Below are 21,746 nucleotides of genomic sequence, written 5' to 3'. Positions count from 1 at the left end.
CTATATAACTTGGTTTATGCTGAGAAATGTAATAAGAAGGCAACCTCTGATGTCTGCACGCTTCCAGGAACAAATGGCTGCTAAGCAAGGACTTTTGGCTGTTTGGCTTGAGCACCTTTGGATGGAGGGACCCTACTTCTCATCTCACTCTTACTTTCAGTGTCTGAACTTATTTGAACCTGTGTCTTGTTGCTCTGTGCCTGAGCTCTTCACCAAAGACTTCCTTGATGGACTGAAGTGTCGGGAAGGTGAACGCCCTAGAGGAGTGGTTCCCGAGGTGTGAATTCAGATCTGGATAGTCAGGCTGCTCTCCCATTCCCTTCTAAAGACGGTTGCTCTAGTCCAATGCTGTTTAACTCCCTCTTTGGTATTTTCTTGACTTGGAGCTGCTAGGTATCACCTTTTTGACAAGTTATGAGATTTCATTGTTTTGCTATCGTTGCCCGGCTCCTCTTGGTGTTGAAGTTTGCTCTAGCTAGTACTGCTGCTAACTCGAATCTATTCACGTACTAAGCTGACCATCATTATGCAGCAATTACGCTGATGAACACTGATTTAAGGATTTTACAAAGCAGGGCAAAGGACAGTGCTGTTTTTCCCTCAAAAACAGAGTGCAGGCTACAGAGGGAGATTCACCATGGGATTCTTATTGCAAGCCCAAATGGAAACAGGGATGCCAAAAGGGGGAGTTTAGGTCAGGGTCAATGGCTGCAGAAAGTCCCATGATGAGAGATGTGGTCAGTGTATAGCAGCTTCTCACAATCCCTGCTACTACATAGTGCTAACAGCATCTCCGCTGACAGCTGCCTCTGGGAAGGCAGGGGAGTAGCGGACCGACAACGTGGGGTACAGGCTGGCTGCCCAAAAGGCCCTTCTCCTTTGACCATGCGATCATGGGTTTGCCTTTATTTTTGGCTATGCAATTATTTTGCTAAGTTGCAATCAATTTTGTTGCTGTAAAAGCTGTTTTTGTCAATGCAGTCTACGTAATTAAATGGGTCCCCTCTCATTATTTTGTGCCTAAAGTGCACTATCCACTACCCAAAACTCTCATTTCCCTACACTTTTTCTCATTCACTTGTAGTGTCATTTCCCTGGTGGCAATGAGTCCAGCTGATAGAAGGCTTGAGCTTTGGGCTTTAGGAAATGATTCTTTCTACAACAGTAGTATAACGCTACAAACTTATCCTAAATAACTTGGTGAAAGCTTGATAGCATGCTACCTAGCCTGGCTGAGTTGGTGTAGGACAGAAATAGTCTGTTACCTACATAAAGCAGAAACATAATCTCCCTGGAGCAGGAGAGGAAGCAGGAGAGGGTCCATTCAGTGGGCAGCACGTATTTAGGTAATTCCTTACTTAAGGCACGTTTTTAGTTTGCAGTCACAGAGGAGAAGCAAGTGCCCAGCTTCCAACCTCTGCTTCACTCTCCGTGCGTGTCTGATCACATCTCTCACTGCAGCAGCTCAACAGACCTGCAGCGCCAAGGTCATGCGAAGGTGCAGCCAGTTCTGAGCAAAGGACCTCAGATCTGTCCCATCCAGCAGACCTGAAGGACCCATTTGGTTGTCTCTTTAAGGCCTTCACAGCTCAATCTGGCATCCCACCTCTGCAGCCTGCTCCCCACTCTGGTTTGCGCTAACCTACCTGGTAATCTAATCAGGGGGTCTCTTGTTTTCTCCTCTTGAAAGTGTGTCCACCTTTCTATATTATTTAAGCTAATATATGCTAATATGTGCACACACACATATACACAAATTTATTGTATATATATAGTTCATACATGTACATATACATATATTACATTAAAAGATAAAGGTGAATTTTCAAAGTCAAATAGTTGGAAATGTTGAAGTTTGGGTGACCTGTGTTTTCATCTCTCAACTCTTCTAGTTCGTGCCCATTTTCATATAATTAGAGCATATATATTAATGCAGCGAGATGTGCCTTTCCTTTATGGTTCATTTTTGTGACACCCCTTGGAAACTAGTTGCAGAAATCCAAGAGTGGGATCTCTTTGTGAATGAGGAAGATCACTTTGGAGAGGGGGAATTTACTTATAATTCAGATGCTGTGCACCCCTGAGCCTTTTATTCAGTGCTTCCTCAAATGTGGAGAGAATCCTTACTTGCAAATTGGTGGAACCTTCCCTACATCGCACCACAGCTCTCCCCCCGCAAACAGTTTGAGTGTTTCGATGTGTGAGTGTACAAGGGGGCTTACAGGCGTTGCTGTCCCATCAAGTGTGACTTTGCTCCTTTACTTGAGTATGGGTCTGTGAATATCTCAAGAAATATCTGGAGAGCTTCCTATTTTGAACAATCCAATCTATGTGTCTTTCTCAGAAACAAGATGTGCCCAGATATCCTTGTTCTGTGGTGATTACAATGCACCTTTCAGTAGGGTCTCAGTGTGTTTCTAGAAGATCATCTCATCAAGGAGCCATAATTTCCTCTGTGAATGAAATATTCCAGACATTTTTCAGTCAAATTTTAATTAAATGTCTTTTTGTTAGCAGCTAGCTATGTAAATGAATGGATTTGGAATATATAAGAGCTGCAGAGCTCCCAGATGGAAAATGTGATTTCCCAAGTGGCCATTCAATGGAGACAAGAGTGGTAATCTGCTGAGATAGACTTCTGCAGAAAAAAATTCAATTGAATAATGCTTTTTTTGTTTGAGACTGCTTTCAAAGCTCACGTGTTGCATTTTTTAGGAAACAACATACTGTTGAGTTCAGTGGTGATATTTTTGTCCCTCTTCACATCAATTATTTGCTTTACTTAAATTTGGGTGTTAGATCTGGCAACACAAAGCCTGTGTTTTGTGTATAATGTGCGTGTATGTAATACAGTAAGATTATACAAATTTATACAAACTGTTCTTTCACCTCTGTGACCATTATTGTGTTGGTAATTCAGCAGATATACATAGAATGACTCAGAAATGAGAGACAGAATCATCCTAGCATTGTATCAAACCTCTGTCAAATGCAGGTTTTGTTCTCCAGAACGTAGCTCTTTTCATCGTTTTGCCAGTCCAGCTACTACATACAGAAGCTACTTTCTCTGAGCATCTCACGTGTATTCTGAAGAACAAATAATTTGATGATAAACCTGAGCTGCCTAATCTTTCCTGAGCGTCCTTGTTTACTTTGGGCCCACTTTAAAGCTGGGACTAAAAGCACTAGTATTTATTTAATAAAGAGTAAAATTAGACTCAAGGTGAAATGTGTAAAATACTAGGATGTCCATGCTCGTGATTCCGAGGGGAGCTGGACAGCACACGCTCCGCTCAGTGTAAGGCCCCACGAGCTGCCTGGTGCAGAGGCCATTTGGAGGTACGTCCTCAAGTTGTGCTACGTGTTTGGCCTAGGCAGGCCAGATCTGCCTACTACCTTGGGGCAGAAGTGCGCAGACGAACAGCTCGAACCTCGTAGCTGATAAGATGCTGGCAAAACTGAGCATCTGCTTGGCTGAGAGGTGTCTGTGTTTAGACCTGTTTAGAAGGCATTCAGGAGTTGCCTTCTCCATTTCTTCATGCCATACTTTATAGGCACCAATCAAGAATTAGACAACTGAATACACGTGTGCGTGGATGTACCTGCCCATACAGTGTGAAATAGGTGTTGTTACCATCAGGGTTTAAGCGTATAAGAGACTTGTAAGGGAGATGATAGTATTTTTATTAGATTAGTTTATATGCTATGAAAAAGCAGAATGTACCTTTTGCATATATTGGTGAGTGTTAAAGGCTGGAATCTACATGGAGAAAGCACTAAAGAATTACAGCCTGGGCTGAAATGAAGTCACACCTGGAAATAAGTTTTTTTCCTGCCATTTCCCACATGGCTTCAAGTAGCCCCCAACCTCACCTGCTTCATCAGCAGAAGCCAGTTTTCCCAAGAACCAAGAAGCATCAGGTGAAATCAGGCCTTGCCAAAGCCCCCCGAGATTTTCAAAGTCAGTGGGTTCCAGATGTGTTTGTCACGAGGTACGATACAGATTTTCTAATGCATTATCTGCCTCCTTTCAAACGAAGAAGATGAGACTGCATAAGAGAATTCTGACTTGCAAGTCAGAATGAGTTCACATGGACAACTGAGAAGTACAGAGATGTATAATCACAATTAGGAAAACATTCTTTTGTAAAATGGCCACTCTAATGCTGGTCTCACAGTCCTGATCCTGAAGAGAATGCCTGTATAAAGTCTTTAAAATAATCTTGAGGTGTCTAATACAGATCAGGGTCTCAGGTTTGTCACACTTTGTGGCCCACTGCAATACATCTCTCGCCACACTTTTGATAATCTGCTGCTTTTCAGGTACTAACTGCCTACCGCCTACTCCACGGAGGTTAATGACCACCTCCGGCTCAACTAATATCCCTCTCTGCTCCAAACATGCTAATTACCCTTTTCTGTCATGTTTGTAGTGCATTAACGATGATTAATTTAGAGGCAACCCGTTTCTCTCCTGTGTTTAGCTTGGGACTCACTGCTTTGTCTGACCCACTAAGTTACCAGTGAGAGTCCATTTATTTTTACCTCATTAGGTAGTCAAATAAAAGATTTGTGAAGACCTTTCTTCACAAATACATCTTTTTAGCAGTGGTTTTTAACTGTTCTCATGCAGTTCTGCTTTATTTATCCTTTTCTACCCATTTCATGTGTAAAAGAGGGTGAAGCTTTGTGCCACTGTGGACTGCCTGCTGGTACCCTGCTAAAGGGCAGCACGTGGGGCCTTCCAGGAGAGCTAATATAGACCTCCAGTCAGAAAGCAAACCCACTATTGGATTTCCAGATGCATATCTATGCAGTGGGTGGAGAGGGGTACACAAAACTTGTTCAGAAATATATTTTTTTTTTCCTGCTTGAGCAACAGGGAAAATCTAAGTGGTGAGATTTGCACTATTTCACAGCAGCTCCCCAACTTTCAACTTTGTGCTTGGGGTGGCTACAAAAACTGTTGTGCCAGGGCTCCAGCAGACCATGTCACTGCCAGTGCGGATCCTCACCTCTTGGACAATACAGGTTTTTTTACCACTTGCTAGCCACATGCAAAACTTAATTATGGCTGAGACAGCACCATGGGGCATGGATTCTCCTCCATCCACTCACTTTCCTGGTTGCTGGTAGTTCCTGTTAGAGGGCCTAGTATCTCCATGTTCTTTGCTCCTTTGGAAGGATATACTGATACATGGGCAAGAAGATATGGCGATGCCCCATCCCTGGAAGTGTTCAAGGCCAGGCCGGGTGAGGCCTTGAGCAGCCTGGTCTAGTGGGAGGTGTCCCTGCCCATGGCAGGGGGGTTGGAACTAGATGATCCTTAAGGTCCCTTCCAACCTGAACCTTCCTATGGTTCTATGATTCTATATTGCTTCCAGGTCTCTGTGAGATAAATCAGGATTTATTCAGGGATTGGGAATTGGGCAGTCACCATAGGATGCCCTCCACCCACACAGCACTAATGCACACTTGTTTCTGCACACATATAAAACTCAGAATACATTTAAGTGGAGTACATGTAGTTGAACTTTGGCTTCTACTGCTTTGACTACAGCAGAAAACAAGGGTCTAAAAATAAGGAAATGTTTGCCTCTTGGAAATTTTCTAAGCAATTAATCTAAGAATTATTGATGTTTCTAATTTTGTCAGCACAGGGAGGACCATCAGTCACGCTCAGAAATGCCAGCTTTTTGCTGATAACTCATTAAGTGGAATGGCTTTTTAATGAAGTTGCCAGAAGAAAGGTTTGCTGCCAAAAATCAAGGATATTGCTCTATCCCACTCCTACTCCTTCATCAAGGAAACTTCCAAGAAAATTCTGGCTTTCTCCCAAAGTTGTTGTGTGGGGTTTTTCTTTTTTTTTTTTTTTGAGTGCCTGAAAACCAACTCCAAAGCCAACTCTACTGCCAACCTTTTAAAAATCAGAGGAATGACAAGATATGGTGATAGGAGTTTTCACAAATCAGTATGAGATCACTGAAACTGGTTCCCATCTGATCACAAATGAATGAACGATGTGTGGGTTTGAACTGTGTTCATGATATGATGACAGCTACATCTTTCATTTAGATTGAGATCAAATGAATCTTACCAAGTGCTGGGTGGTAAACTGTTGATAAGTGACTGTTTCATCATCCTGTGGAGACTAATGTGAAACATCCTTATTTTAATTTAACTGAGTGATAGATTTTAGAGCACCTTGCAATGAAATATATACTATTTCTTCATGAATGGTTCCCTTTCCAAGAACATTCATTAAAAAGCAGTAAGTGTCCTGGGGAACATCCTTCTTTTAATAAAGAAAAAGCAAGTAGAAAATCAGTTATATACATATATTTGCATAGGTATCAATTTCTTAATCTTTCTTGGAGAATTCCTTTGGCAATTCACAGGAGGATCCCTGTGTTGCTCACTGATTTAAGTGAATTTTCAGTGAAGTCATTAGAACATTCAGATATGAGACATGTTTGGTGGAACGGGATGTGCTGTTATTATTGAATAAGTGATTTGTGTGGTGATTTTATATGGCACTTTACAAACAGTGGGTTGATTCTTCAATGTTCGTCCAGTTTCTAAGCGGTGGAACTTCACTGGTTTTCATAACATTGGTAGCAGAGGAGAGAATTAGGAAATATTTGATGCATGAAGTGAGAGGAACCGTGGAGTGTCCAGGGAGCGGGTTGAGACTGAACTTCTTGGTGAAGATGATGTGGAAGACAGAATTGACAGCTGAAGACATTTTAAGGACATCTTAAAAGCTATATGTAGCAAGGAGTGAGAGGGAGACGTTTCAAGTACGAGGCCTTTACTTTTATAAGGCATGATACTGAGAATGCAAGAGGTTAAGGTTACTGTAGAAAGAAGAGATCTCCGTTGGTGAGATTATGATTACATAAATGCGTACATCACTGAGTGGATCTGAAATACTGGCCATCACGTAACTGATTAATCTTCCATTATCCACAGGCAAAAAATTCTGATTAGAGTCAGCACCTCACACATTCGCACATGTTCCCACTCCTTTCCATGTCTGAAAAGTATTGTTCCCCAGGAAAAGGAATCAGATCATCAAAATCGGAAGTTCTAATCAAACGTTAGTGATGATGCTCTTCAGAGTTCAGAAACTGCTCTTTGTTTAACAGCAGCACTGGTACTCTACCATTAAGGCAAAAGCAGCAAGGCAAAAGTACAGTGGATGAAATGGTAATAATTTGCTAGGAATTAAACACAGAATGAGTCTTCCCTACCTATTTCTTTTGGATGATTTAATTAGAGAAATAGACACAGAGATTAAGCCATAGATGGTCTCCTTCCAAAGTTTCCAAGCCCTGCTGCTTTGGTCCTAATATATTTCTTTGTTAGGATACTGTTTTGACACAGTGTATGGTGTGGGAAACACCAATACTTGGAAACGCTAATAGTAGGAACAGAAATACAGAGTGATTAGAGAAAAATTTTAGAGAAATTATATGGCATGGACTTTTTCAGATAATAGAAAGATAATAGAAAAGTGAGAAAGATGGTGTATGTTCTAGGAACTGAAAAATAGTAGTAAAAAATAAGAGATAAGGGAAAAAGAGAAATAAAACACCAAAGAAAGAACAAAGTTTTGTACAATAACACGATATATAAAAGTCCTAGGAAGTGGAAAACAGGGAGAGGCACTAAAAGTCACATACAAGAAATCTCAGAGAAGTTGACATCTTGAGAACAGCAAAGAGGCAAAAGTAAACCAGCCTGAAAATGTAATAGGATCAGCATTTCTATTTGTTTACAGTCACTAGGAAGTGGTGATAAGATTCCATCCATGTTGGATAAAATCTGGTTTTCTTAAAGTTAAGCTTTGGAAACAAGTTTTCTGATTCTGCCACTTCTACTTTTCTGCAACAATAGTACAATTTGTTTGTTGTTCACAGGAGAAAAAAATAGTTCGTTTGTCTGAAAACAGTTATCTGATGAACTTTGTTTACTTTCTCGCAGGATGTTAATAGTGAAGGCAGAAATGCTGTTAACCCATTCATTTGGGGAGGAGCTCATCTTAGTTGAATTTATGGAAAATTTTCACTGGTTGCAGAAAAGTTTTCAGAGATAATTCAGATTTTTCAGTCTAGATTCAGTCCCAGTTTTTATACAGTTTTTATTCCTCAGTGCAGTTTGTGTGATGCTATGAACGTATAAATAATTTTTGTTGACTTCTTGCAAACAATTTATTTTTTTTTACTACAGTCCATATTATGACTGTATGATATATGCCATTACAAAGGTTACTTTGTAAGAGAGTATTGTTTATATAAGTGGCTACTACCTACACTTAATATTGAGAACTGCAAGGGTTTTTGCTTATTGATAACAAGTAACAGTAAAAACACAAAGATTATACAAGCATTTGTTTATATGTGTGCGAGACATGGACAGAAAAGCACAGCAAATTATTTTTGCACTTCATTTGTAAAATGTTTTTCTATGCCTCTTAAGGGAGTTTGCTTACCGACCTTTACCATGTTGTTCAAACTCCCAAATTCATTCCTGTTGAGTAATTTCTAAAATCAGGCAGCACACTGTGTTATGCATGAAATAGCAGTCGGGTAAGACATGGGTCTGTGTTTTTCACAGCGGGCTGTCAGGACTGGATGTCATTCTGACTTCCAAAATGAATACAAATCAAAATCTTCTTCCAGTAACCTTCCAGATACCCAGGCTGAGTTTCCCATCAGGTTAGCACACAAACGGCACTCAGAAGGAACAGAGATCGATATACCCACATTAAATGCCTGTTGTACACCCCGAGATCCAGATCTCCCAGCTCAGCTGCCCACGTAGAGTGGGGAAAAACAGGTACCCTGAGGTGGCTTGAGTAATCATCAAATTGTTAGGAAAAAGAGGAGATACCGTCGCCACCAAAGGTAACTGCAGTCTTATCTAGAGGCAGCTTTGCAGAGGGCACAGAAAGTGCTTGAACTGGGGTCCATAGCAAGCAGGCTGGGTTGCTGGACCAGCAAGGGGGCAATTATGGGGTTTTCCTGTACCTTATCTGCAGCATGGAGAATATATCTGTGAAGGCAGAGAAGAGTTTTCAGGAAAAGTAACAAACACATTGTGTTAAACCAGAATTAAAATGTTATTTTATTTTGTTGGTGCTAAAGTCCTTCATGTCAATACGACTTCTCAAATAGAATTCAAATGGTGACTTATCTGGATGAAGTTATCCTTTGAAAACAAATAGATTTATCTTCCTATTAATGTCCAAAAATAGGCATTTATCATGGAACAAATATCTTATTTAAATTGTCAATTTAAAACCTTTGTAAAATGAAAGTAGTTTTCTGTACTGTGATTTGGGAATTACGAGTTCCCTTCAGATGTAGGGGCCGTAGGCTGTGCCATATGTCACTGGGAGGATGTTTTCTCATACATTCGCAGGAAAATCTTGGGTTTGAATGATGAATTCCGTGAATTTGGCAAGACAGCATGAAGAATAAAATAAAAGTGGCTAGCTCAAACTTCCCTAGACAACCAGGAGCAAGAAACTTGCCATATGTCATTGACTTCCCTGAGCAATGCTGAACAGTAGAATATCACCCTGTTCTGCAGCGTTACACACTGCCCTAAGTCATTAATACAAAGCAGATGGCTTTGTTGTTGATTAGAGCTGGTTAGAATCTGAAAATCCCATTCCAAAGGAAATTTTGACATTTATATTTATTTTCACTGCAAATTGGAACAAAACATCAGAATTTCCTGGTGGGATGGAAGTTAAAAATGATCTGGAAACACCGAGTTATTTCACTTCATTGGTAATGAATTGTTTTCTCAATAATGTCAAAACCATTGTAATGCTAAAATTAACTTCCAATATAAACGCCAAAACAAAATTCGAGAAAGTCAGAATGAAACTTTTTGCTTTATTAAAAGGAAAATACAAAGTTGAAATGATCAATTCTGACATTTTCCCAGAATTTATTTTCCTGAATGTGACACATTTCCACAAAACATTTTGATTTCAGCTAAGCTGCGTTACCTGATGGAAATGGGTTCTACTGAAAAAACATTCACCCAGTGCTGCTCTTCCAGGGCCAGACTCATCTTGCAAGTTCAAGGATGTAAAAATTCTGAGAAATAAGACATGCACAAAGAGAAAACTAATGTTTTACCTGCCATTTAGAAACTTCTTTAGAAAGCACTTTAAAGAAAATCCTATAACTCCCACAAAATTCCTTTAGTCATCGATATCTCCTCTTTCATGAGGTCCCTTGTGTTCAGGCACATTTGACAGCGGTAGGTGCTGGACAAATCACCCGTGCTGTGGACCTTCATATTTATGAACTTGTAAACTCTGACATTATCTTAGTGCATCTTGTTTCCATCTCCTTAGCAAGATTCTGGTCCTGGCTGCCAGAACCTCCCACTCCCACTCTCCTGTTTCTTACTTTCCCAGAGAAAGTTCCACTAAATTCCTTCAATATGGAACAAAAACTCACACAGTTACCCTCCAGGTAGGAACCTCCACCATCATTCTTTTCCTCACCGTAAGAACATCTTTAAAAATACCTAGTTTGCCAGTTAATGGCTCCGTTTTTTTTTTTCCAATGTCATGCTTTCATTTTATCTGTCAACACCAAGTCTCTGCTGTGGGATAGGACACCATCTGTTAACAGTTTTTTTAAGGGTAGAGTAAGCACAAATGTCACTCTTTGGGAGTCACATGCTATTTATTTACAAAGATAAAAAAAATCGAGATCATGAATTCACATCAGCTTCTCTCGTTACTTTGTGCAACAGTAGCTTTCTGCTTTAGTTTCCACTACCTTCCACCAAGGTATTGCATATATGGTTACATAAAAGGACGAAACAAGATGTAGGACAGATTAGAAACCCGATAAAGTTGCTGCTAGATGAGTTTGATGACTGGTGCGCTTGGGTGCGTTGGGGAAGATTATGTTACCACCGGTGAGTGCCTTACACAAAGGAGAGAAGCACTTCAGAAGGGAGGGGAACGAACCGCGTTTGATGTAGACGGAGTTATGAGTATCAGGATAAAGACAAATTGCAGTGACGCAGACATGTAGGAAGGCTGGCTTTTCTACAGTGCTCAGGCCCTCGTTAGGTACCAAAGTAAGTGGTGTGATTTTCTGGGACATCTCAGTTTACTGGGTACAGATGCTTTTTGAGAAGATGCCTATTACACGGGTGCCCAAACAGAAGACATGTTTCTTTTGAGAAGCCCGAGTTTGATTGTGGGTGCTGAGCACTTGAAAAATGTGACCTTGAGCATTTTAGGAAATGTGTACAGAAAGGGGTTGTTAAACAAAGAAACTTTAGGCTCCTGAGTTGCTCTCATAATAGGAGACACAATAACTGCAGAAAACGTCCATCATTCCGATCTTGATATATGGTCTCCTTTTGAAAGGATACCGCTAGATAAAGTCACCTCCAGCTGGAATGGTCTGAGAGATTTTGCCAGCTCCCCTGCTGTTAGCTTAACACTCGTGTTTATAAAATACTGCAAATGTCCTGTGCTTAGTGAAACAGTTGAATGCAGTAAAATCTGGAAAAGCAGCCTCCCGAGGCTGTACTGTGTTAGCAAAGTCTCTCTTGCCCTTTATCACACAAAATTAGGCAAAGGCAAACATACTTTTACAAAAATACTATTTCCATAAAGTCTGGAGAAATCAAACATATAAATATATATCTAATTCCCAAAAGAGTCATCTGAAGCCTGCCAAGACAAAGAGTTAGTTATTTTAAAAACCTTAGATGGTTCTACCTAGGATTAATGAATAAATCACTGTTTTTTTCTTACAAAGCTTATGGTAAACTGTTGCTCCTCATCTCTTCATAAATGAAGAACTATGAACCAAAAAGCACGTGAATATTGGCATGTCTTTTAATGGTGTGAGTTCTTAAAGAATGAGGAAGAAATGAAATAGTGAGACGCTTTGGGAGTCCGGGAAGAGGGCTTAACCAAATCTGTGTGAGTTTTCCCCCTCTTGTCTGGTTTCTGTTTTCTTTTTTATTTCCTTTTTTCTCACTAAGCAGGGAAAATGTTACTTTCAAGCTGCTCTGGGTGGGTGAAGCCTTTGCTGGTCAGCCCTGGGGAATGACTGACCAACAGCATTATTTTTCCCCCTGCTGGTAGGGTGGTGGTCTTCTGCATCGCCTCCCAAAGCACTCGGGACAAAGCCCAGGGCGCTGAGCAAGGCTGGAGGTCCAGACTCCCCTCTGCGTGCACAGGGGAGCACAGGGCCCCCGTTTACACCCACTTACACCTTGGGGGGTCACTGGAGGATTCGGGAACATCCATTGCTTTATGTGCAGCTCTAGTAGTCCCTTTTCTGGCCATCTTCACTGCCTGTCTGCCCCTTCGTGGAGGCGGAGGTTACACCTTAATTGAGCAGAAAACCTTCCTGAAGATGCTTATGTGCGCTCTGTCTGAAATGGCAGAGATTTTGTGCTAAGGTGAGAGACCTCCACCTCCCCCATGTAACGGCTGTTCTCCCAATGTAGCAGCAATCACCGGCAGCTTAAGAACATACCTGGTAATGTCCCTACGCAATCAAAATCTGGTGGGTGGAGATGGAGCGAACAGAATCCATTATACAAGCAAATACAGAGAAACTTCTCTTTGATGGATACATGTACACCGGGTTTCAATTAAGACCTGTTTCACAGACAAGCTCTGAGTCCTAAATGCAAGGCTTTATGATGGAAAGAGTGACCGACTGCGAATGCGAGAGGAGTCACTGCACGATATGCCGTGCTCTACAAACCCATGTAACGTACTCTTTTCTCCCAGCTCCCAAATAGAAATACTCACGCCTAGTCATTTATCCCGTACCACACACTCAACCTTACAGGAAACTCTTTGGGAACAGAGACCTTCGCTGGAAGCCCCAGTGATGCTGAAGCTGAGGCAGAGGTGGGGGCGGGGGGGTGAGGGCACCATCCTTTTTGCTGCTTGAGGCCGAAACATCGTCTTACTGGTCTAAAAACAATTCCAGCCAAGACTGTGGACATTGCTGAGAGTAACGTGATAAGGACTAGGCTGTTATCTAGCTAACCCACCGATGCAGAGGACCCTGGCAGTAAAACAGTAGCATTTATAGACAGGGGCACTGCCTTTCTGCCGCTTCCCCCTCCTCCACCCCCACGCCAGCCCTCATTGCTAAAATGCACAAAGGAATTGCGATAAAGAGAAACGGGAGACAACATGGAGCAGCTGTAGCATTTCTCTGCCAGGGTAAATCTGAAGGGATAAGAGCCTGGGCTTTTGATGTTCGATAGCCGTAAGTGTCTCCAAGTTTGAAACACATGAACTCTGTGCAGCTGCTCCGGCTTGGACTGCCCACCTCAAGTAAAGCACAGTGCTATAAAGGTTTTACTTTTATTTCTTGTTGTGAGTTTCTCTTGGGGGCTGTATCAGGAAAGCACGGAACAAGTACTGTCAAAGGAGCTATTAGGGGCACCTTTCATAGGGGAAAGATCCCCAGTAAGGGGGCTGGAGGAGCAGCAAGATGACACAAAATGGTAGCTTGCAGCAGTGAAAACATCAGAATTCTGGAATCAGACTCGGGGCCTAATACAAAATGAGTGAACTTGAGTGTGACAAACAGGTTATGAAATACCGATCGGTAACTGGGCAGCACATGTGTCCCCTATCCCTTCTATTGACAAATAAAGCATAAATAGTGCATGATGATCCCATCCACACCTTTTCCTCCTCTTTTTTCTTCTTCATTTCTGCATTATTCTTCCTTCCTGTTCTTCAATGTCTGCTACAGTTTTAGCCAGAAGTTTTACTCTGTGGTATGTGTTTCAGGCCTTGGGTACTTGTTACACTGCACTGCAAATCTGTTTACTGCTGTTCCTTGTGAATATTCATAAGAGAGTGTCAGATTTTTTTAATGAGTCTTGCTCATGAATTTTATCCATTTTTTTGCTGTTTGCCAATATAAGCAGAAAAATTGAGGATGGCAAGGTTCAGAATTTTACTCTGCATGTATTTGTTTCTTTCCTAAGTCCCTTTGTGATTTTTAATAAGTTTGGTTTTCTTTCAAAAATATGTTCCGATATGCTCTTTCTAAAAAAATTAAACAAAAGCCTTTCTTGGCAAGCATTGCCACACTGGTTTCTCAAATGAACATGTGAAAACAAACCAGAAATGGCCAGAAGGAAAAAAAGTGGCTGCTTCCAAGAACCTGTGGGGTAGTTTTCTGTAGAACCAAGAAGAAAAATCTCCTAACCAGGTAGTTATTCTTTCCAGCACTGCTGCTGCTCTAACAAAAAGCGCTATGTCCCACGAGTGGGATCCTGCGCTGACACTGAAATTTCCAACTGGAAGGTGGAGAGCAGCGCTGGAGGTGGCTCTGAGGTTGTGAGCATCAGAAGAGCAAAATGAGAGCAGCGCAAAAGAAGGGCACTCTGCCCGACCTGCTCGTCGTGAGCTCGGTGGGCGATTACGGGGTTTCCCTGGGCTGGGGCACCGCAGAGGTCACCAAACACACATTCCTCAGTCCCACTGGAGAGCTACAAGGTGAAAAACAGTGTGCCACCCACATTTACTGTCAGGTTTTCATTCATGATCAGGGCATGGCAACACTGGTGTTCCAGCCACAGGGAAACAGTATACACAGATGGGAAGAAAATGTGCCATTTCAGATAGCTGCTGCTTTGAACCATTTCATTACATAGCTGGTACGGCAGTTAGCCCTATTACAGCCTGAAGGAATAACTGACCTTATGAAGGAAACTTGGCTTTTATACCAGAAAGTGTTCATCAAGGCCTTGACTTTTGTAAATGCACATACCTTCCTCCATTCTGCAAGGGTGCAGACAAAGAGGAACCAGAGATGCATCTGGAAAGGTGTGTACATTGGATCACAAATGACAGCAGAATTTGCAGAGACTGCCACATGTTCTAATTGGTGAACTGCTGTAATTGGTGAACTGGCTTTTGGTATCTGAAGCTTTACCAAGCAATTTTTACACTGAAAGGGTTATAAAGCATTGGAACAGGCTGCCCAGGGAAGTGGTTGAGGCACCATCCCTGGAGGTATTTAAAAGACGGGTAGACATACTGCTTAGAGATACGGTTAATGATGGTTTTTGTCAGAGTTAGGTTGATGGTTGGACTAGATGATCTGAAAGGTCCCTTCCAACCTAGGCGATTCTATGATTCTATAGTAGCTGGTAAAGAGAAGCAATAGCTTTTACTGTGAAGAGTGTTGAGAACATGGCAAAATTTTGGCCTGGAAGCACTGGGGACACAAGCCTAGCCAAGTCCCATGCTCTGAGATGCGCTGTAGTCTCCCCCTGACATCCCCCTCTTATCACAGGGTAAGGGGATGCCATGCTGCAAGGTTTGGTCAACCAGAGGTTTGGTGACCAGAACAGAGCAGCACACCTTCTTCGAGCTTGTGACAGAGCGGAGTTGCCCAGTGACAGGCAGAAACGTAACTGGAAGGAGGGCGGAAAGTGATGGCAGGAGAATTTAGCTTGTGGGAGCCCTATGCACTGTACTGTGGAGGCTGGTGTGCAGTGACAGCTGGTGACTATTGGTGGGTAGGACATGAAAGAAGGTGAGATCCTTGCCAAATCCAGATGTGTAGAGAGCTTGAGAGATAGATGGTGTATACGAGTCCACTTGTCGCACGTCCAGGTTTTTGTGATGATCAGCAGCTACCCTGGAGGAAAAACGACAGCAGTGGTGGTGAGTGGAGAACCACAGGGGCTGCAGAAAGCCCTCCTACCACAGACAAGCCATGAGGCATTGCCCCAGGGGACTGACTCATCCTGCAGCGCTGCTTCCTGAGACTGCCAGGGAGCAGCGCTGGTTCAGAGTGCTGCTGTTGTCCTGCTCAGTCTTTGACTCATTCCAGCAGTTGTCAGGAACTTCTTCAGCTGCTCATCAAAGATTGAAATCCCATGGTTGCTATTCTTAGGGAAATTCCTGAATTATGGGTTAGAAATATGAAAGACAGCATTGCCCCCATAAGTGGATTATTTCTTGGAAACAGGTCAGACCATGTGTGTAAGAAACCAAGAAACAGCAGTTTTTGAAGACGAACAATAATGAGGTGGCTTATCCCTGTTTTCTCTAATATTCCAGAGCCATATTATTAATCAAGTAAGCCGGTACTGGTATATCCATCATCCAGCTGTCTCTCAACTATGCTGGAGAAGTGTCCTGCTCAGTTTAGGGGTGTGTTACCAAAACTTTCTCCATCCATGTCCCAGAATTACCTCTGTGTGCACCCTGTGGCTTTAGGACTGTATAAACGGGCTGTGTAAAAGGCTTCCTGCATTGTCCGGCATTATGTTTCTGCCACTGAGTGATTTTACCCTAAAGCTCATGGTATTTTTATCTAGCACTTTCTAATTTTAACTTGCGGAATAGTGCTGAAGTCACAAAACGGAGCTTTCACTGCTTCTTTCTGAAAAGTTTTCTGCCTTCGTTTTTACACAGTTGATCTCTGTAGCCACACCTGTGGTGTCATTTGGCTTGCTAACCCCCCTGGAAATATATCAGACAGGATTTGCCTCCAAACTGATTCTTGACACCTTTCAGGTGCTTTGTACCCTGTTAGCTACAACATACCTAATATTCTAAATTCTCCATTTTTAGAGCAACACTTTCCCCTGGACAAGTGTCCTTTCTACTTTTTTCTCAGCTGTGGCTTTTCCTCCAGGTTTAAGCCTATATCAAAATTAAGATGTCTAGTGTCTTTAGCAGACTGAGCTCAACCAAAAAAGAAAAAAAAAGGGTTGTCTTTATAAGATGGTTGTGAAGTCTGAAGAGCAACAGCATTGTTAGAAATGTGCTGCTAGCACTTGCTTATTGTAGCAAACAAAAAAAAAATTGACTTATTCTAAGGAAATGTGTTTAGATGCTTGCATTGCATTCACACGGCGATGAATTACCTGCATTCTCTTGGCTGCTGCAGCTTCCCAGCTCCTGCGAGGCCATTGCCTAAGCGGGCAATATATTTGCCCTACCCTGAGGTTTCAGATCAAGGTAACAACTGCATGTGAGCAGCAGCAAACTGCTGACAAGAGACAGGTGGTGGAGTAAGTGTTCATTGCCTTTCTGTCCAGCCAGTTCTCCTCTTTGAGGAGAAGTCTATAACAGCATCGATGTCCTGTCTGCACACAATATACTGCACTGCAGGGAAAGTCAGTTGGTGTGGCGTCAGTCACTACTTTGCTTATTTATTCTCTTAGATGCTGAATTGTCACAGCCTGTTGTCTGTCAAAAAGCTCTGTCTTCAGTCTCGTCTTAAAAACTCCACACCTAGACCTAGGTATTTACTTTATGGAGCAGTGCCTATGACATTTCCTACAATAATCAGTGAACAGAGATTCTTTCCATAGCAACCACACAGCAGTGATGCTTTTCTTTCTGATCTTCTGCAGTTGTTGGCTGAAATGGTATCATCAACCTTTCATTTATTCTTTTACCATACAATATTGCCTTCAGAATTAAGAGCTTAGTATTTTTGTGTGTCACGTTGTCCCATATAGGAAGTCATTCATATATATTATGTCTAACATCACTTCATCAGAGGAAAAGATTGTAGAAATGCAATTCAACATAATCATTAAACACTTAAATTTTCTTTGTTTTGTGTAACTACAACATCCATTTCTCAGTATGACCAACATTTTACTTCGCCACTGTGACTGCTGTCCAATATTTACTTGCTGTATTTTTAGCATTTTATCATTTATTATAAATTTGAAAGATCTACAGAGGTCATAGAGTGTGAAAAAATGCCAAAAATCAGATCCAGTTTTATTTCATTCTGTGCATCTATTGCTGTCATTGTTAGCTGACAGTCTCTTAGCTCACTGTACTCTGCCCATAATCTAATCTATCCTGAAGAGGCAGACAGCAGAGTATGAAGTGATTATAAGGATCTTCAAGTGTCTTCAAGGATTTTCTGTACTTGGACTGCAAAAGCATTTTGATGTGTTGTTGATAGAATGGGCACAATAAATCCCATCGTTACGGTTCCTAGAACACCACCTATTAATAAGGAACAATCTGGAGGGCAAAGAACATGATACAAATTCATCACAAGTGGACTCAGAAATAATCCTACTGGTTTTGACTGCGTTGCCTGGCATCACAGCGGCTCTGAATTTCAACCCCTTGCTGCAAGTCACATATGGTTAGTTCTCCTTCTGTGCCTGGAGAACATAGATTTTTCTCATTGTGATGTTTTGCTCCTACCAATGCAATGCAGTGCATCCTGCTATTCTGTATTTTTTATTATTTGGTAAAAATATATTGCACTTGCAGCTGTGTGCAGCTATAAAGGCATCATTTTTTGTACTGAATCAGGTTCTTGTCGGCTTGAAGGCCACTGCCTGCATGTTACCTCACTATTCTATTTTCCAAAAGACCCTGGACTGGAATTGTACAAGCCAAGTTTTGCGTTTTCAAATGTTTGAGATATTAAAGAGCAGCAAGGGATTATATCGCTAATGCCAGCTCACTCCTATCGCAGCTGGCTTGCACATTAGTCAGAGATCTTCCCTTTCTACTCTAATGGCCTGAGAAGTGTTCAGCCCCCAACTGTCGGCGTGGGTAGCTGCTACCTACTCTGGGGATTTTACTGGTTTGTTTTTCATTAAACTAGTGCCGCTCTAAACTAAGCCTGGCCACTTCATTTGTCCAGTTGCTTTTCCATCCTGCTGTCAGACCCTGCTCGTGTTGTTTTGCCTGACATAAACCCGTCTGGCTGCCCTAATGTAATCCGTTCACTCAGCTAATTCCCGGGTTGTTTATTATGGACCCCATCCAACACCCACTGAAGGCAATGCAACCTTCAGCTGCCTCGGCAGCTGTTGGACCAGGCCTACAAAACAGGGACTTTTTTTCCAATTTTCAGGATATTAAGACCTTGGATTACTTAAAAACTGCACAGTATGTTTAGATCAGGAAGAAAGGAGGAAAGTCAATAGAAAAAATTACCCTTGATGGGGTGTCTTCCGCTTTCCAAGTGTTTTGGAGGCACTTTGGAAGAAAAGACATCATTTGGATCAAGGTAGTCACCCAGGTGCCTGAAATAGTCAGGAGATGAAGAGGCTCCCATCGGGCAGGACTCCTCACCCCCTTTCAGCCCTCTCTGTGAACAGGGGAGCCTGTTCTCCATCAGCTGTGTAGGCAATGAGTTTAGACTAGGCATCTAGTTACCAGACAGACTTCAGTGGATCCTGTGGAGACACAGTAAGATCTAGGATGCATCCCACCACCACTTTATCCTTGAGAAATAAAGCTTTTTGGTCATTCTGGTCCAAGAACACAGGAGATTAAGGAGTCAGTCTCTAGCTGCCTTGGGGAGTTCAAATTCACCTTGGGGAGAAGGGGACTTCCCACCACAGGAAACAATTAGCATCAACCCTGGGGAGCCTTAATTTCTTCTTCCCAGTGCAAAATAGAAGAGACAGTAAATTAGCTTCAAATGGTGGTACATTTCTCACTAGCTGCTTCTGACATGTAATGACACTGTATTATTCTTCGTTTTTAAAAAGTATTATCTTGGTCTGGAAAGGCCATTTTATTGAATGCTCATTAGCCACTCCAGACATCGTTCATAAATACATCTCTCTGGCCCAGAGACTCCATTCTGACAACAGTGTAGGAGTTCTATATGAATTATTTTGCAATTCTACTTAAGTTATCCGTACATCAGATTTTCCTTGTGACTGTCATTCATGTGGCAAATTCTCAGGCAGGTTTCTGTCGATAGAGAACAGCTTCCCACAATTCAAGGTATAATGCTAAGCTTCCAGTAAAACTGATGATGTTTCCTTTTGGAGCCAACACAGTCAGGCTCCAAAACTTAAAACCCAAAGGGCATCAGTCATTAGTGAATCTGCTGCATAATGCGATATGTAGAAACTTGCCTTAAATAAAATATAATTAAGGTGATTTAACCTTATTAAGATTTAACCTTATTAACCTTAAGAAGCTGTATCCAATGATATTTCTTAATGGTTAATTTAAGGGAAATGAATTTCCAATTTGTTGTCAGGGTACTTTTTTTTTTCCTCCTTTTTTTTTAAAGAGGTTTTTTGCAAAGAGCTGTGACCACCCAGATTACTGTTACTTAGTAATAGATCCAATTTCTGACTACAAGGAGAATTAAAAAACACAGTAATAGTTTGGGGTGGGGGAATCCACCATTGATAACATCTTTTCAGATTTCATTTGCATTTTGAACTAAAATGGGAATTGGTCCATGACAAACAAGATGCAAATTCTGAGTTGCTCTGTTTGATTCTGGCTATAAAGATGTATCTAGAAGGGCTTTGGAGCTCCTGGTTTTAGTGTACACTGCAGATGCGCCTTGATCCCATTTTGGAGCAAGCCCAAGTGAACACAGCCCTTTGTAGCAACCTGGTTTCCACCAGAGGTACGAAAAAATGTATCTCGTTGAGGTCAAGTCCTTGAGACAGTTGGGTGACTGGGATGGAGAGCATGCTGCAAGACACAGCTACTGGTCAGCTACACCTCACAACATCCATTGCTTATCTCCTGATTTCAAAGGCAAAGTAGGACGGCAGTAAATTCAACATAATTACAGTTCTCCAGACTGTGAAAAGACAACGTAATTAACACATAGATTAGGCTTGTTAATTTTTTCAGAGTATACTGGTAGTAGTGCACACTGCCCCGAAGTTTCAATTGACTCCTAAGAGTGAAGTGTCATCAGAAAACTCACAATCCAGCACAGTGCTCTTCTACAGTCTCCAAGCTAATAGATTTTAAGTAGTAATAATAATAATAATAATAGTAATAATAAGTCATTTGTGTTTGTTTTTCCTCTGCAGTTAATATTTTGACACCAGTATGGGAAAGCAAAACAGCAAACTACGCCCTGAAGTCATGCAAGATTTGCTAGAAAGTACAGACTTTACAGAACATGAGATCCAGGAGTGGTACAAAGGCTTCTTGAGAGACTGTCCAAGTGGACATTTATCTATGGAGGAGTTTAAAAAAATATATGGGAACTTTTTCCCTTATGGGGACGCTTCTAAGTTTGCGGAACATGTATTCCGCACTTTTGACGCCAACGGAGACGGAACAATAGATTTCAGAGAATTCATCATAGCCTTGAGTGTAACGTCAAGAGGTAAACTGGAGCAAAAGCTGAAGTGGGCATTCAGCATGTACGACCTCGATGGGAACGGCTACATCAGTAAGTCAGAGATGCTGGAAATCGTGCAGGTATGTGCTGCTCAGAGGCACCCCTTGGCTTCCCTCCTTCCAAGCAAATTATGTTGCAATGAGACCCTGAATTAAAAACTCTGGCAGCATTTGGGGGTTTATGTTCTTGGTTCTTGAAGATAAAATGTTATTTCATTTGGAAAAGACCATATCACAATTCAAACTACAGCACTTGATACCCATTGCAAGTTTTTCCTGAGCAACACGCTGCATGGGAAGGTCTCCTTTGGGAGTTCTGTTGGGCAGGAGCACAGCAACTAACCTTCTGATAAATGTGATTCTGTCTTCTGGGAAAGCACTGTCAATTAATTACAGTTGGACCAACTAGGTATCTTAGATCAACCAGGTAGTGCACTTTTAAGGAAGGCAGGCTCCCTCCAGAATAACAAACAAATCATGTTGTTATGGAGAACCAGCTCGTGTATTTTAAATTTAGGGTTTTTTCAATTCCAGCAAGGTCTGCATACTTAGTATCATACTAGCTGTCTTCATATTAAGTTGCCAGTAC

The 21,746-nt window shown here is 41.7% G+C and overlaps 1 protein-coding gene across 1 annotated transcript in view; it reads left to right on the top strand.

Moving 5' to 3' along the window:
- The window catches only part of NCALD (neurocalcin delta), a 57,684-nt gene that overhangs the window by 22,303 nt on the left and 13,635 nt on the right, over nucleotides 1–21,746 (top strand). Inside the window, exon 2 of the mRNA XM_074577544.1 lies at nucleotides 20,842–21,238. Coding sequence (XP_074433645.1) covers nucleotides 20,861–21,238 — 378 coding nt within the window. The 5' untranslated portion in view covers nucleotides 20,842–20,860. The remainder of the gene's footprint in view (nucleotides 1–20,841; nucleotides 21,239–21,746) is intronic.

Source organism: Larus michahellis, chromosome 2 (assembly GCF_964199755.1).
Source record: "Larus michahellis chromosome 2, bLarMic1.1, whole genome shotgun sequence".
In the NCBI taxonomy this organism is placed as follows: Eukaryota; Metazoa; Chordata; class Aves; order Charadriiformes; family Laridae; genus Larus; species Larus michahellis.
The sequence above is the reverse complement of the archived record's forward strand: the minus strand, read 5'-3'. Positions and strand labels throughout refer to the sequence as shown.